Source organism: Ceratotherium simum, chromosome 9 (genome assembly GCF_057802395.1).
Source record: "Ceratotherium simum simum isolate JZ-2026a chromosome 9, ASM5780239v1, whole genome shotgun sequence".
In the NCBI taxonomy this organism is placed as follows: Eukaryota; Metazoa; Chordata; class Mammalia; order Perissodactyla; family Rhinocerotidae; genus Ceratotherium; species Ceratotherium simum.
The window spans coordinates 1026003-1043884 of NC_141908.1; the positions used below are offsets into that span (position 1 = coordinate 1026003).

Genomic DNA, 17882 nt, shown 5'->3' on the forward strand with positions numbered 1-17882 from the left:
TTCCTGTACTTGGATGTCTCTTTCCTTCTTTAGGTTAGAGAAGTTTTCAGCTATTATTTCTTCAAATAGATTCTCTGCCCCTTTGTCTCTCTTTTCTCCTTCTGGGACACCTATAACACGGATGTTAGTGCACTTGATGTTGTCCAAGAGGTCCCTTAGACTGTCCTCACTCTTTTTAATTCTCTTTTCTTTTATCTGTTCAGGTTGGGTAATTTCTTCTAGTCTGTTGCCCAGCTCGCTGATCCATTCTTCTGTATCATCTACTCTGCTTTTGAGTCCCTCTAGTCAATTTTTCGTTTGCAATATTGTATTATTCATTTCTGATTGGTTCTTTTTCATATCTTCCATTTCTTTGCTGACATTTTCACTGAGTTCATCCATTCTTCTCCCAAGATCAGTGAACATCCTCATGACTCTGAATTCTCTGTCGAGTAGATTGCTCATTACTGTTTCATTTTTTCCTTTTTCTGGGGTTTTGTCCTGTTCTTTTACTTGGAATGTATTCCTTTGCCTCCTCATTTTGCCTCTTTCTCTGTGCTTATGTCTGTGTATTAGGTCAGTCAGCTACATCTCCTGATCTGGGAGAGGTGACCTCATGTAAGAGTTGCCTTATGAGGTCCAGCAGTGTGCTTCCCTCTCGTCACCAGTTTCAAATGTTCCAGGAGTGACCCCTGTGTGGGCTACATGTGTCCTTCTGTTGTGGCAGGGTTGCTCTTGCTGTAGTTTCCCAGGGAGGCAAGGCTGTCCCCTTGGCTGGCTGGTTGTAATGCGATATGTAGTTGTTGTGGGCTCTTCAGTCTCTTTATCGGGTGTGGGAGCCCCAGCACAGTTGGCTGCTGGTCTAATAGCACATTCCTGTTGCATTTTTTCTGTTAAGTGAGTAGGCCCCCGCCGTGGCTTGTTGTTATGCTGAGTGGCTTACAATTGCTATAGGCTTCCAGCCTATAAGGCTCTTGTCAGCTCTCTGAGGGTTGCAGCTGAGTGGGGTCAGCCCCAGGCACGGGAGCACCCAATTGCTTCAGGCTTTGGAAGGTGGGGCCAATCCCCTTTGTGGCTGTTTGAGAAGCACAGGTCTTCTGCAGCTGGCAAGCCCCATCACCCTCAGGGCCACACAGACCATCAAGACAGTCCTGCCCCATGCGGGCACCCCAACCCCCTGAAGCAGACCCTGTTGCCCCAGAGCACAGGCCCCACACACTCCACCAATACCCCATATGCTCCCCCCACTCCTTGCGCATGCACTGGCCCACAGAGGTGGACCCACTTGCCAGGCTGCAGAGAATCCAGACACCCAGCCTATGCAGGCCCACAAATTGCCAGAGGGCTTGAGTTGGGTGGGGCCAGTCCCTAGGGCAGGCTGCTTGCCTTGGGTGAACTGGATTAAATCGGTGCTCTAGTGGATGGGGAAGACCCCGGGCTAGCAGGCCAGGGAGAGAACTCCAATGGCCTCTGCCAGCATCTGTGTCAGCATGCCTGTACTAGGTCACAATAATGGCTGCCACCAATGTCCCAGTCCCTGGGGAGGTCTCAGCTCTCACTGAGATGCACCCAGAGCCTGTCAGGTGAGTCTCTTTTCACCAAAGGACTGTGCACCTTTCTTTCTGGTCATTTTAGGTTGCTTTCCAAAATGGGTGAATTTGTGTGTGGGCCCTTTAAGAGCTGGCTTTAATTTCCTTATGTCCCAGCTTTTCTAGGGGTATTCTCCATTGTTGTTAGTCGCCAGCAAAGTCAGATATTATGACACTCATCTTGGTTGTGCTGGGTCAAAAAATGCTTATAGCAGCAACGCTCCACAGCTTAGGTCCCACACTCTTCCAGGGAAGGCTGCATACCTTTGGGTTGTTCCCAGGTGGCTGTGAAGCTCTATGGGTTGTGAAGGTGGGTTTTTTTCCTCTCCAGAAGGGAATTTCTGTCTCTTCTACCTCATTCAGGACTGTGGTTTGTTGCAAGGGTTCCTCTTATCCAGTTTTCAGTTCTCTCTCAGGGGTAATTGTTCCAAGAATAGTTGTATGTCTGTTGTGTCTACGGGAGGAGGTGAGTTCAGAGTCTGCCTACACTGCCGACTTCCTCTCCTCTTTTGCTCATTTTTTAAAAAAATTCGTTTCTAATTTTATTTTATTTTTTATTGAGGTAACATTGGTTTATAACATTATATAAATTTCAGTTATACATCATTACATTTCACCTTCTGTGTAGACTATCTCATGTTCACCAGCAAAAGTCCAGTTGCTGTCTGTCACCACACAGATGTCTGCCTTTACCCCTTTTGCCCTTTCCCCACCTCCTTCCCCTCTGTTAATCACCAGTCTGTTCTCTATATCTATGTGTTTGTTTGTTTAACTTCCACATATGAGTGAAATCATATGGTATTTGTCTTTGTCTGACTTATTTTGCTTAGCATAATACCCTCAAGATCCATCCAGGTTGTCGCAAATGGCAAGATTTCATCTTGTTTAATGGCCATGTTGTATTCCATTGTGTATATATACCACATCTTCTATATCCATTCATCTGTCGATGGGCACTTATGTTGTTTCCAAGTCTTGGCTACTATGAATAATGCTCCAGTGAACATAGGGGTGCATATATCTTTTTGAATTAGTGTTTTTGTGTTCTTTGGATAAATACCACAAGTGGAATAGCTGGATCCTATGGGTAGTTCTATTCTTAATTTTTTGTTCTAGTTTTAATTTATTCCATATGTTTTTCCATAGTGGCTGTACCAATTTACATTCACATCAGCAGTGTATGAAGTTTCCCTTTTCTCCACATCCTCTCCCACACTTGTTATTTCTTGTCTTTTTAACAATAGTCATTCTGACAAGCATGAGGTGATGTCTCATTGTGGTTTTGATTTGCATTTCCCTAATGATTAGTGATGTTGAACATTTTTTCATGTGCCTATTGGCCATCTGTATATTTTCTTTGGAAAAGTGCCTGTTTAGATCCTCTGCACATTTTTTTAATCTGAGTGTTTTTTTGTTGTTGAGTTGTATGAGTTCTTTATATATTTTGGATATTAACCCTTTATTGTATATATGATTTGCAAATATCTTCTCCCAATTGGTAGATTGTCTTTTTGTTTTGTCTATGGTTTCCTTTGCACTGTGGAAGATTTTTAGTTTGATTTAGTCTGATTTGTTTATTTTGCTCACTGGTTTCCCTTGCCTTCTATCTTTGAGCTCACTAATTCTCTCTTCCATATGATCTGCCCTATTTCCAAGGCTTTCTAATGCAGTCATTTCATTTGTTGAGTTCTTCAGCTCCAGAATTTCTGTTTGGTTCTTTTTTTTTAGAGTTTCAATCTCTTTGGTAAAGTATTCCTTCTGTTCTTTGATTTTATTCCTGAGCTCATTGAACTGCCTTTCTGAGTCTTCTGGCAGCTCATTGAGTTTCTTCATGACAGCTATTTTGAATTCTTCATCAGTTAGATCACAATCTTCCTTTATGAAGACTTAGTAAAGTCTTCAAACATGACTTTATGTTTGATTTCTGGAGAATTGTTTTCTTTTTGTAATGCCATGGTACTGTGGCTTTTTGTGGTACTTGCTGAGTTATTCCTCTGCTGGTGCCTTTGTTGTAGCAAACAGGTTTTTTATTTAGGTATAACTTTGTTTTGATTCAAATTTTCAACTGCTTGGAGATTAGAAGCCTTTCTTTTGTTTTCAGTAGGTGGCGCTATTGTGCTAGTTTTTGGTTTCTCTTTCCTGAGCTGCCTCTGGCTTTATTTGAGGATCTGCACATTTCACCCTCCAACGCCTCTATTTGGGGTGTTGCTGGTACTCTCATTGTTGCCACCTGTGCTTTGGGGGTTACTGATGCCTTGTTGTTGCTGGTGTTGCTGTGCTCACTGGTTTTGCTGCTGGGGGCACAGGCATGGCTGATGCCTCAGCTGTGTTTGGGATCATCTGAGTCGGAAGCTCCACCACCATGGCAGAGGGAGGGGAAGAATGGGAGAGGGAGCCAGGTTGGAGGATACCATCTCAGCTTGTGGCCACAGGTGCTGCTGTTGCTGGCTGGCTGGAGTCATACGTGCAGCTCTACTTCTCCCCATCAAGTTCTTTTGGCCTGAGGGCAGCTGGTTCAGCCACCACAGCTGGGGATCCAGTGTCCTGGTCTCTGCCTCTGCTGTTCTCCCGTTTAACCTCCTCTGTGTGCTCCAATCCACCCACCTTCCTATGTACCAATGTGTGGATCTACAGTGTCCTGTAGCCGTTGTTGGGTTATGGATGTTTTACTCACTGTACATTGAAGGGGAGAGACAAAGGGATCCTCTCACACTGCCATGATGATGACGTCTCTGCAGGGACATTATTTGATTGGCTATAGCTTAAGCGTTTGCCTTATTTGGGGAAGGCTCGTTGGCTGTTTGTGATTTGCTGTCCTTAGGTTTTGATTTCTTAACCTTGAGGCATTATAGGCTTAGGTTTTGGTTTGTGAACGTACGCTGCCAGGGCTTAGAACCGCCTCAGCCTATGGCCTCCTTGTTTAGTTCATTTAACAATTGTTCAGGAGTGTGTTTTTTAATTTCCATTTATTTGTGAGCTTTTCCTCTTTCTTGCTCTTGTTGATGTCTAGTTTCATACTATGGTGGTTGGAAAAGATACCTGATATGATTTCTATCTTCTCAAATTTGTTGAGACTTGTTTTGTGGCCTAACATATGACCTATCCTAGAAAATGTTCCGTGTGCACTTGAGAGGAATGTGTGTTCTTCTGCTGTTGGATGGAATGTTCTGCATGTGTCTGTTAGGTCCATTTGGTCTATAGTGTTGTTCAAATCCACTGTCTCCTTATTGATTCTCTGTCTGGATAATTTATTCATTGTTGAGAGCAGAGTATTAAAATTCCCAACTGTTATTGTATTGCAGTTTATTTTTTAAAATTGTGTTAGTATTTTCTTATGTATTTAGGTGATCTGATGTTGGGTACATAAATATTTATGATTGTTATATCCTCTTGAATTGACAAGTAGCTTCTCTCTTGCTGTTTTCAAAAATCTCTTTGTTTTGACTTTTGATAATTTAATTATAATGTACCTGTGTGTAGCCTTTTTGGGTTCAACCTATTTGGGGTCTTTTGGGTCTCATGAATCTTGATGTCCATTTCTCTCCCCAAATTTGGGAATTTTTCAGTCATTATTGCTTAAATATACTTTCTGGTCCTTTCTCTTTCTCTTCTTCTTAGGATTCCCACAGTATGTGTATTGTTGGTATCCCATAAGTCCTGCAGGCTTTCTTCACTCTTTTTTATTCTTTTTTCTCTATTCCTCTGACTGGATAATTTTAAGTGACCTGTCTTCTATTTCACTGATTCTTTATTTTGCTTGATTGTGTCTGCTGTTGAAGCTCTCTATTGAGTTCTTCAGTTTAGCCATTGTATTCTTCAGCTGCAGGATTTTCTGTTTTTTTTTTTTTAATTTCTTTATTGAATTTCTCATTTTTCATGGCTTTCCCCCCTAATTTTATTTAGTTGTCTGTCTTTGTGTTCTTGTAGTTCACTGACCTCTTTAAGAGGATTATTCTGACTTCTTTGTCAAACAGCCCATGAGCCTCCACTTCTTTAGGGCCAGTTACTGGAGCTGTACTAGTTTCCTATGGTGCTGTCACATCTACCTGATTCTTCATGATCCTTGTATCCTTGCACTGTTGTGTGCACGTTTGAGTAAATGGTCTCCTCTTCCAGACTTTACAGGTTCACTTCAACAGGCATAGCCTTCACCAGTCAGCTTGGCTTGGGGTGCTGGATGGGCCAGCCGGTACTGGCCACAGGCAGGTGGGTCTTGCTGTCAGGGTCTCTAGTGGGTAAGGCCAGTGCCCATGCTCTGAATTTAGAGGGATGTTGCTTGCTGTGCTCTGTAGTTGGATAGGTCTGCTGAATGGTCTCTGCATTTGTGTAGGGCTGCTGGTGGGCTCTGTTGTTGGGCAGGGCTACTGGCTGTGCTCTCTGGTCAGTTTGGACCACTAGCTCAGCTCTGTAATCACCTCTGGATGGGTGAGGTCACAGACTGTTCCCTGGCAGGGTGGTTCCACTGATTGGACCCCATTATTGGGCAGAGCTGTGTGCTGGGCTCCACAACCACTCCTGGTCAGGTGGGGCCTTAGACCATGCTCCCAAGCTAGATGGTGCTGCTGGCTGGACTCCATGTTTACATGGGCCTGCAGGCAGGGCTTCGTGGTTGAATGGCTCCTCTGACTGCTCTGTGATCAGGCAGGGCCACAGGTTGTTCCCTGAAGTTGGGCAGGGTGGCAGGCTGGGCTTTGCAATTAGATAGGCTTCTGGCTTTGCTCTACTCTTGGGTAAGGTCACTGGCCAGACTCTCTGGTTGGGCAGGGCCTCCAGCTGTATCCCATAGTTGGGTGGGACTAGATACTTTGCTCTGTGGTCATGTGAGGTCACTGTCCAGGCTTCCTGGTTTGGTGGAGCTGCAGGCTGTGTTCAGCAATTGGGCAAGGCCATAGCTTGAGTTCCACTGCTGGGTGAGGCTGTAGGCTGGGCTCTATTGCAAGGCAGTACCATAAGCTGGGCTCTGAGGCTGCCCAGGGTCACTGTTCAGGCTCCTTGGTTATGCAGGGCCAGAGGGTATACTAAACAGTTGGACAGGGCCACTGGCTTGGCTCCCTGCTCTAGGATGGGCTTCATAGCTACCCAGGTTCTCTCACCAGGTTTCCTGATCTGGCAGGACTGGAGGCTATGTTCAGCAGTTGAGTGAGGCTGCAAATTTGGTTCCCTGTCTGGGTGGAGCTGTAGAACAGGCTCCATGGCTGGCATGGCCTTTTGGCTGGGGACAATCAGGCAGAACTGAAACCAAGCTCTTTGGCAGATGGGGCCACCAGTTTGGCTCTGCAGATGGGAAGAGCTGCTGGCTGGGATTTTTGCTCAGGTGCCATTGCAAGCAGGAATGTGGTCCACTAAGATCTGAGTGCTGGTTGCTGTATGCTCTGCCCTGCTTTTCTGTCTCTATCTGATCCCCAGTAGTCAAACTCCACAGATTCCCCAAGTGATTCTGATGAGACAAGACCTGAGTGGGCCTCCTAGGAAGCATCCTACAATGCTGGGGGAGCTGGATGTCCACTCTGCACTCTCTTTTCTTACTGGAGAAACTGTAGGCTCAAGGGGGCCCTCTTAGTGTGGTGCTGAGTGTGGGAGGGGTGATGTTGTCAAAGTGAAATCACTCCCCTTACCCTTCTAATGCAGTCCTTCTTGGTCTCTGTGGTCCATGTGTGTTATACAGCCTCACCCTTGGGTTCGGGGAATTTCAAAATGGTGTCTTGTCTATGGATAGTTGCTAGTTGGTCTTCTTGTGAGGGAGACTGAATTCAGAACGACCTGTGTCACCATCTTTATCTTCACTCACATTTCATGAAGCCATTTTATGCAAGCTCTTCACATGTATATTTTTCATAAGTGTCGTTATTATCACCAGAGTCACTTAAAAAAACTTTTTATTTGGGAATACTTTCAAACTTACAGAAAAGTTGTAAGAATCAGAATAGAATATAAAACATCCATATACTCTTTATCAACTATTGTTAATATTTTTCTCCATTTGCTTTATCATTTGTATTCCTTGTGTTTCTCTATACAAAATATATATTTTCTAAGCCATTCGGTTATTTTTAAATACTTAGGTATGTATTTCCTAAGAAAAGACATTCTCACATGCCCTTCAATACTATTATCAACTTCATTAAATGTGACTTTTTTTCTAATCTATTAGAATCCTTTTTCCTAATCTATTTTTTCTGATCTAATCTAATCTGATCAAAATCATATTCCAATTTTATCAATTGACCAAATAGTGTTCTTCAGAGCATTTTCCATGCTCTAATACAGGATCCAGTTTAGGATCAGCTACTTCATTAAGTTGTGGTGTTTTTTCAGTTTCCTTTAATCTGGAACAGCGTGCAGATAGCAGACTGTGGGACTAAGTCTCTGTAATCACATGAGCCAATTCCTCATAATAAATCTCTCTCTCTATATATATATCTTCTGTTGGTTTTGTTTTTGAACCTTGACTTTTTAAATACAACATTCCTTATTTTAGGTTTGCCTAACGTTTCCTATGGCTATATTTTGGTTATGCATTTTAGGCCAGGATGCTAGAAAAGTGATGTTATGTCCTTCTTAGGCATCACATCTACAGACATATGAAATCCATCTGTTCCTCAATGACGCTATGAATTTTAATAACCTGGTCAAGGTGTTGTCCCATTTCTCCATTCTCTAGTAGCACTTTTTTCCTTGTAAATAATCTAATAAGTAGTCTGTAGAGACCATTTTAAGGCTGTGTAAATATCCTGCTTCTCATTGAAATTTCCCTCAGATTTAGCATCCATTGATGCTGCCTGCTGTCTACCAGCTGCTGGTGAGCAGATCCAGGTTCCAACCCAAATGTCTGGCTGTGGGACCTGTGCTCTTTCTGGATGAAGCCCCTGCCTCTGTTCCCTCTGACACCTACATTCACAGCAGCCATACAGCATCTTCCCAGCTTGGACATTTATCTGTATCCACATCTGGAGTGATTCATACACCTAGAGGCTGTATGAAGACCCCAGCAGGATTTCCGGAGAAGTCCAACAGAGTGAAAAACGAACCTCCTGTTCAGTAAGCCCAGAGGAGCCTTCACTTCATCCTCTTTAGATGGCTGGGGTAAACTCTTCAGCAGAGGAGAGCCCTGCTCTGTCATGGTCAGCCAGTATCCTCTCCTGGGCCAGGCCTTATCTGTGGTCCCCTGTGGGTGTTCTTCACTGACCACATCCCACCCTCTGTCCAAGCCCTCATTAATACTCTCAGAAAAGTCTCCAGTTTTTGCTCATACATCTCTCCATAGCTCACTGTAAGTGATGTTTACTCTCACTAAGGATGCCTGGCTTCTCTCTCATAGGCTCTGAAGAAACAATAGCCATTTAGGACTCTATCGGGTTAATACCCCCTTCCCTCAGGCATGCCTAGCACTGCATCACCCTCTGTTCTCTGGGAAATCCATTTAGTAATAAGCATTACTTCCTATGGGCTCAGACTTAAAGTTGGAGTGTGGACAATTCCTGGGTAACACTGTTAAATCTCCCTCTTCATAGCAGCTACTTGGGCTGTGGCCTCCTCAAAGACATTAAGGCTAGTCCTGGAGAGGGTCATATAAGGACAATGACAATAGTCATTACTGCTTCCATTATGGAGTGTTGTGTGGTCTAGAAACTGTGCTGCTAGGCAAATTCCTTACATTTTTCACAGCTGATCCTCATAACAATTTTGCAAGCTAGGCTTCAGTCTCCTGTCTATACAGATAAGGAAACTAACGCCCAGTGAGACTGAGGTTTTCCTAGAGCACTCATGAAAGGAGCTGGTGTTTGGACCTGGTGTGTCTGACTCTGACATCTAGGCACTTTCCACTTCTTTGCAGTGCTTCCTAGGTTGAGATTTTCTGATTATGTTTCAATAAACCAATGTCATCCTATGCCATATGCTATATTTATGAAATTTTCTCAAAGTTAGTGTACCTACAGTAAGGCTAATATTTGGTCTTCAGAGTTACCTATGACCTTGAGCTTCTTTATATTAATGTGCTGGGAAGAGGCTGAGAAAATTCCCATCATGCACAGGTGTACCTGGATGGACTAACACAAGAAACTACAGTAACTATACAGTTATAATTTTTATTAAAGAAATCAGAAGTATATATATTCAATTCTTCAGAAGCATTTTGTTTCTGATTTCCAAGTCTTACTGCAATTACAAGTTAATAAAAACATGTTTTAATATGCTGGCAGAAAATTGATACTATTTCCAACCTGTGCCATGAAACAAATAATATGTGGGGAGAAAATGAGCTCTCTCATTTTAGAAATGGAAAATAGATTTTTAAAAGTTCAGATCATTACCAAGGGTAATGTTTTTATAATAAGTTTAACACTGACTTGCTCACTGCAAAACTTTGTCAGGGAGAATTGTTATTTGTGAAACAAAATAAAGATGTGATGTATTCTAAGAACTGTCTATTTTAAAAGCCATTGTGTGTGTAGGTCCCGCAGTCTGCTCCTGCCGGGGACCAGAGCGAAGCCTGCAGGACTGCTGGCACACCAGCCTAGGGGCTTGTTTTGGAGAGGATGGAAGGACAGGGGTCAGTCCGGCTGGGGAAGCTGCTTACCCTCCCAGGAGGCCGTGAGTACTCTGTGTGCATGCATGGCTCTGGAGTTGGAATCCTGGCTTCCCCTTCTAACAACCGTCACACTCTTGGAAGTAGAGTGTGCTCAACACCACTCATGCTCACTGCTGCCGGGCTCTCTTCTTCTGGGCACATGGGACAGTTGTACTTCTCAGCCTCCTTGAAGCTGAGCATGGCCATGTGACTTGTTTGGCCAATATCAGGAATGAAAATTACCAATATCCAGAATGATAAATGGAACATAACTACAGAGGCCATTGAAAGATCATAAGAAGTATTATGAACAACTTTATGCTGGTAAATGTGGTAAATTAGATGAAATAAATTTCTAGAAGAAAAAAACATAGCTTACTAAAAATGCCATGAAAAAATAGAAGTTATGTATTTTCTTATATTTACTTAAAATGGAATCTTTAATTAAAATGTTTTTCATAAAAAATACACAGGTTCTTGGGGCCGGCCCCGTGGTATAGTGGTTAAGTGCTCGTGCTCCGCTGCTGGCGGCCTGGGTTTGGATCCTGGGTGCGCACCAACACACCACTTGTCAGGCCATGCTGTGGCAGCGTCCCATGTAAAGTGGAGGAAGATGGGCACGGATGTTAGCTCAGGGCCAGTCTTCCTTAGCAAAAAGAGGAGGATTGGCATGGATGTTAGCTCAGGGCTGATCTTCCTCACAAAAAAACAAAACAAAACAAAACACAGGTTCAGATAGCTTATCTGAAGCATTCTTCAGAACATTTTAAGAAGAAATAAGACAAATATTACACAAACTCTTCCAGAGAATAGAAAAAGTTGGTATATTCTCAACTAGTATCATGAACTCAGAATAAACATCATATCAATATCTGACAAAGACATTTAAAGAAAGGAAAATTATGAGCCAATTTTACTCATAAATATAGTTGCAAAAAGTCCTAAACTAAATATTTTCAAAAAAGGAAAATATATCATAACTTAGGTTTATTTAAGCATTGCAAGATTGGTGTAACATTAGCAAATTAATGCAATTCACCATATTATCAGAATAAAGGAGAGTAATCATATGATTATCTAAATAGACGAGGAAAGATCACTTGATGAAGTTTCAATACTCATTCATGACAAAAACCTTTCTTTTTTTTAAACTGGAAGTTTGTACCGTTTGACCTCCTTCACCCATTTACCCCACCCCACATCCTGCCTCTGACAGCCATCAACGTGCTCTCTGTTTCTATAAGTTCAGTCTTTTTGGATTCCACATATAAGTGAGATCATATCAAAAGCCCTTAACAAACCAGAAATAAATGGGAAGTTCCTTAATATGATGAAAAGTAACTTAAAAAAAATAACTATAGCAAAATCATGCTTAATAGTGAAATATTGAAATCTTTCTTCCTGGGATTGGAACCAGAAAGGAATGCCTGATGTCGCCACTTCTATTCAGTGTTGTTCTGGATGTTCTACCCAGGGTAATGATGATGCATTGGAGAGGGTGAGAGGGACATTTGACCTTCACTGTGCCACTCCTCCCTCAAGGTGCCACAGCTCAGGGCCAAGAGAACACTTTGCGGCCTGTGATTTCTCCTCCAGGGGAAGGTGAGAGCATGTGAGTGAGTGAGTGAGTGAGTGAGTGAGTGAGTGGCTTCCCCTGCTGTGTGGGACGCTGCCAAGGAGGCCCATTTCTCCCTCAAGCCATTCAGAGGACTGAGTCATGAACTGCATGATGAGGGCCCAGTGAGCAGGAGAACAGCAGCCAGCGCTCAGTATAGAATGTATCAGAGGGACACGATGCTACTAATCATGTCATGAACTCCTTCAGGAGGCCCACCTATGAGCTGCTGGGGATGCCTTGCTTACAGATCCTCCCAGCTGTCCCACTGGTACCCCTGTTCTCTGCACACCTCATCCATACACCCCTCCCCACCTGTGTCCAGCTCCTGTGTGTGCTCCCAACAGTGCAGGAATGGACCTTTGCAGATGGCTAGTGAGAAAGCACAGAAAATCAGCTCAAATCTGTGGGCCTGGGAGAAACCATGAACTAGAGCATTCAGCACAGCCCTAGGGAAAGCAAAACACCTGGTCTGCTGTGAGAGAAGGCATACAAACTTAAGAATTCTGCCACAAGAGGGAGCAAGAAGTACAGAGCAGGTGTACCCATGGAAAAGGTCTGAGAAAGCCTCAGACCCTAGCAGGGCTGACAGAAGGTATTTCTCTCCTGAAGCCAGTCATTCAAGACTGGAGGAGGTGACTCTTTTTCAAATGCAAAGACAGCAATGCAAGACTTCAAGGAACATGAAAAATCAAGGAAATATGACACCACCAAAGGAACACAATAATTTTTCAGTAACCAACCCCAAAAATATGGCTATCTGTGATATACCAATAAAGAATTCAAAATAGCTGTTTTAAAGGAAGCTCAGTCCACTACAAGAAAACACAGAAAGACAATTCAATGAAATAAGGAAAATAATACATGAACAAAATGAGAAGTTTGACAGAGATATAAATCATACTTTGAAATTATCCAGAGAAGCAAAAAGAAAAAAGAATTAAAAAAAGTGAAGAAAGCCTATGGGACTTAGCGGTGAAAGGTTGAAAGCTTTCCCTGTGATATCAGGAGCAAGACAAGTGTGCTCACTCTCACCACTCCTATTCAACACAGGAAGTCCTAGCCAGACCAGTCAGGCAAAAAACCAAACCAAACAAACAAAAACCAAAAGAAATGAAAAGCATCCAAGTTGGAAAGGAAGAAGCAAAATTGTCTCTGTCTTTAGATGACTAGATCAAAACAGTATGATACTGGCATAAAAATAAACACATAGACCAATGCAACAGAATGAGAGCCTAGAAATAAACCCATGCATATATGGTCAACTAATATTTGACAAGACAGCCAAGAATAGTCAATGGGGAAAAGATAGTCTTTTTAATAAATGGTGTTGGGAAAATTGGATAATCATATACAAAAGAATGAAATTGGAATCCTATTGTACACCACTCACAACAGTTAACTTGAAAGGGATTAAAGATTTAAACATAAGATCTGAAACTATAAAACTCCTAGAGGAAAGCATAGAGAAAAAGCAACTTGATATTGGTCTTGGCAATGATTTTTTCGTTATGACACCAAAAGCATAAGCAACAAAAGCAAAAATCAGCAAGTGGGACTACATCAAACTAAAAAGTTTCTGCACAGCAAAAGAAAACATCAACAAAATGAAAAGGCAACTTATGGAATGGGAGAAAATATTTGCAAACCATCTATCTGATAAGAGGTTAATATCCAAAATATATAAATAACTCACACAACTCAATAGTAAAAAAACCACAACCCCATTAAAAACTGGGCAAAGCACGTGAATAGACATTTTTCCAAAGAAGATGTACAATGGCTAACAGATACACGAAAAGATGCTCAACATCATTAATTATCAGGGAAATGCAAATCAAAACCACAATGAGATATCTCACCTCATACCTGTTAGAATGACCATTATCAAAAAGAGAAGAGATAAGTGTTGCTGAAGTTGTGGATAAAAGGGAACCCTTGTATACTGTTGGTGGAAATGTAAATTGCTACAGCCACTATGGAAAACAGTATGAAAGTTCTTCAAAAAATTAAAAATGTGATCTAGGAATCCCATTTGATCCAGCAATCCCATTTCTGGGCATATATCCAAAGGAAATGCAATCAGGATCTTGAAGACATATCTGCTACTCCCATTCATTGCAACACTATTCACAGTAGTCAAGATAAGGATACAACCTAAGTGTCTGTTTATGGGTGAATGAACAAAGAATATGTGGTATATATACACAATGGAGTATTATTTATCCATGAGAAAGAAGGAAATTCTGCCATTTGTCACAACATGGATGGACCTTGAGAGCATTATGCTAAGTGAAATAAGTCAGACAGAGAAAGACAAATACTGTATGTTCTCATTTATGTGGAATCTAAAAAAGCTGAACTCATAGAAACAGAGAGTAGAGAAGTGGTTGCCAGGGGCTGGGGGCAGGGTGGGGGAAATGGAGAGATGTTGTTCAAAGGGTACAAACTTCCAGTTACAAGATGAACAAGTGCTGTGTCAACTAAGGAAAAATTCACTACAATTCAAATGATAGATATTTATTTGGGCAATTAGAATTGCAATTTGGGAGACGCAGAGTCAGGGAAAAACCCAAAATGTGCTCCAAGGAAGACAGAGGAGGCAAGGGTTTATAAAGGCAAAAGGAGATAAATCACACAGGTTGTTTTGTAAGAGTTGTGATTGGTACTGGCAACAGCTGTTACTTCTTGGCTCTATGTGATTGGTTGCTAAGGCCATCTCTAAGGCAGAAAGTTCCCTACGGGAGTAAGCATATTTCTTGTCATATGACAACAGTGACACACAGTTCAAAAATTACATTCCATCGGGGTAGAGACGTGGTGTGCATGCATAAACCCCACTTCCTCAGTGGCCTCCCAGCTCCATTTTAGAAGCCTTGACTTATGTTACTCCATTTTGTTATCGCTGTCTACAACTGCATGGTGACTACAGTTAACGGTACTGAATTATATATTTGAAAATTGCTAAGAGAGTAGATCTTAAATGTTCTCACCACACACACACACAAATGGTAATTATGTGAGGTGATGTAGGTGTTAACTAACCCTATTGTTGTAATCATTTCTCAATGTATATGTGTATCAAATCATGATTTTGTACCCCATAAACTTGCACAATGTTACCTGTCAATTATATCTCAATAAAGTGGAAAAGAATAGTGTGGTAGCACTCAAGAATAGACACGGAAACCAATTAAAACCCAGAAACAGACCCATATGTAACAGTCACTTGATTTATCTACAAATGACACTGCATTTCAGTGGGAAAACGATGGTTCTTTCATTAAATAGTGCTGAGTATCCACATGGTTAACTCATCTTGACCATACACAAAAATAAACCCACAAGTATAAAAAAATCTAAATTTCAGATAGCTTGCAGGTTTAAATAACTCTCAGTAGGATCACAGCTCTAAGTAAAATTTGTAGAGGAAAAGCAGCAGAATTGTCTTCATGAATTGGAGTAAAGAGAGATTTTTTAAAAACAAGACACAAAGATGATAGTTATAAAAGGAGAAGATTGATCAAATGGACTACATTAAAATTAAGGCCTTTTAAATAAAGAAATCAAAAGATATCTTTAAGAGATGGAAAAGTCAGCCCCTAAAGTCGGGGAATATATTTTTAGTAGACACAGTGTAACAAAGAACTAGGATCCAAATTGTATAAAGAACTGCATATCAACAAGAAATGACACATAGCCCAATAAAAAAATGGGAAAAAAAGACCCAAAAGTCAAATCTTGACTATATACTTCACAAAAGAGAACATCTAAGTGGCCAATAAATATTTGAAAAGATATTCAACCTTGTAAGTTATCTAGACATTCAAATTAAACTACAGCAAGATGCCACTACACAACCTTCAAAAAGCTAAAATGCTGGTGAAGTTGTGGAGCAACTGAGACGTGTACACATGGCTGGTGGAGGTGTAAGCGGTGTAATCTCTTCAGAAAACAGTTTGGCTGTATTTTCTAAATCTGAAAATACAAATATTTAGGTAATCTACTCAACAGAATTTCATGACAATGTGCTTCAAAAAACGTTCATAGAACATTTCAGAGTTCACAGAGGCTCTATTTGCATTAGCAAAAAATTGAACACAACCCATATCCATCAATAGTGGAATGGATAAATAAATTGTAGTTTATTTATATGATGAAATGCAATTCAGAAATGAGAATGAATCTCAGGTGCATGATTAGTGCAACATGAATCTCATAAAACATTGTTGAATAAAAGAAGCAGGCACAAAAGACTACATAATATACGATCCCATTTGTGTAGAATTAAGAGCAGAAAAGCAAGTCTGTGGTAGCTGTTGCCCTTGGGGGTCGTGACTAGAAGAGAGCGCAAGAGGATTTCTGGGGTGATGGTAATTGTTTTGTCTGGGTAGTAGCTTCATAAATGTTTTCACTTTGTGCAACGTCATCGAATTGTACACTTATGATTTGTGCATGCTGTTGGATATGTCATATCTCAATAACATTTTTCATAGAACAAATAGAAACATACAGACACATACACACATATAAGCTGCAAAAATATACAATATACAGAATATCTTTTTCCATAGTCAAATATTCCATCCAAATAGCACACTTTATTAATAAAAAATATTTTCAAATATTATAGGTTGTTTTAATTTGCATTTCTGATAGTTTGTGAGGCTGAGCATCTTTTAAAATATTTATTGGCCATTTGGATTTTATCTTCTGGGTATGCCTATTCATACCCTTTATCCATTTTCATTGAGGTTTGTCTTTTTCTTATTGATTTGGAGAGCTTCTTCTCATGTTGTGGAGATGAGCCTTCTGTCTGTATGCAGCTCTCTCTGTGGCTGGTGTTATCATGCTGTTTATGGGCTTTTATCCTGTGCAGATACTTTAATGTTAAGATGGTCAGACTGCACAATCTTCTTTAAATTGTATATATTTTAGGCCTTGTTTTAGATATAATTACTTACTCTAAGGTTGTAAAGGTATTCTGTGTATTTTTAAATAAAACTTTAGGGGTTTGCCACTCACATTTACTTCACATTTAATTTGTTGTTGGGTGCAAATAATGCAGATTCTTTTATTTTTTGGCCATAGAGTTAAACAATCACCATAGCATCATTTATTGAAAATATCGTTCTCCTTCATTTACGTGAAATGTTTTCCCTGTCATTTATCAAATTTCAGTAGATGTTTCTGGGCTCTCTAATCTGTCCCTCCACCTTTATTTCTGTTTGCTTATCTGATGACCAATAAATATTATCTTAATTACTGTAGTTTTATAACGTCATGCTATCTAGACGGGTTTTTCCCCAACTTTGGTTTTTATTTTGGAAAATTTTGGCTATTTTTGGCACTTTATTCTTCCATATGAATTTTAGGATTACCATATTAGAATTTTGACTGTAATTGCAGTGAATTTTGGAGCATAATAGACATCTTTACAATATTGAGGCTTCCATTCATGAAGCTGGTATATATCTCCATTTTCTCAGTTCTTCTAATATTCTTCAAATAGAGTTTATAATTTTCTCCATTAGGAGCTTATACTTTGTTAGATTTATTTGTAGAGTCCTTATTTTATTTTTATTTTTTGTACATAGGATCTTTTTGTTTTTATATTACATTTTCTAATTGTTTATTGCTGGTGTATAGGAATGCTACTCATTTTTGTAGACTCAGAAATCTTGCTAAATTTTCTTATTAATTCTAATTGTTGATTCTTCATACAAACAATAATATTATTTTCATACAAGGACAGTTATAACTTTTTTTTCATAGCTTGTATCCATCTGATTTATCTCTCTTACCCTGTCCGTTTGTTAGGACGTCACTGGAATGCCGTGGCTAGCGGAGGACGTGTGCTCTGTCCCTGATTCCAGGTGAGGGGAGCTCTGTGGCTCTCGTTGTGTGTGACGCTCACTTTAGCATGTGCGTGAATGTTCTTTGGCAGGTTAGGGAAGTTCCCTTCTATTCCTAGCTGTCGAAAGGTTTTTTTTTTAAAGCACAGTAAATGTTAATTCATTTGACTAGTATTTTGCTAATTAAAAAAAATGGATTGTGTATTTTCTTATTATTGAGTTCTGAGAGTTCTAGACACAAATCTTTTATCAGATATGTGATTTGTAAATATTGT

General features: G+C 40.6%; 1 protein-coding gene across 4 annotated transcripts in view; it reads left to right on the top strand.

Annotated features, from left to right (window-relative positions):
• The window catches only part of PLEKHB2 (pleckstrin homology domain containing B2), a 194737-nt gene that overhangs the window by 163875 nt on the left and 12980 nt on the right, over nucleotides 1-17882 (top strand). Inside the window, exon 9 of one of the 4 annotated variants that reach the window (XM_087434994.1) lies at nucleotides 17573-17628. The exons of the other annotated variants lie outside the window; for them this stretch is intronic. Within the exon in view, the coding sequence (XP_087291120.1) occupies nucleotides 17573-17628 (56 nt within the window). The remainder of the gene's footprint in view (nucleotides 1-17572; nucleotides 17629-17882) is intronic. 4 annotated transcript variants of the gene reach the window in all.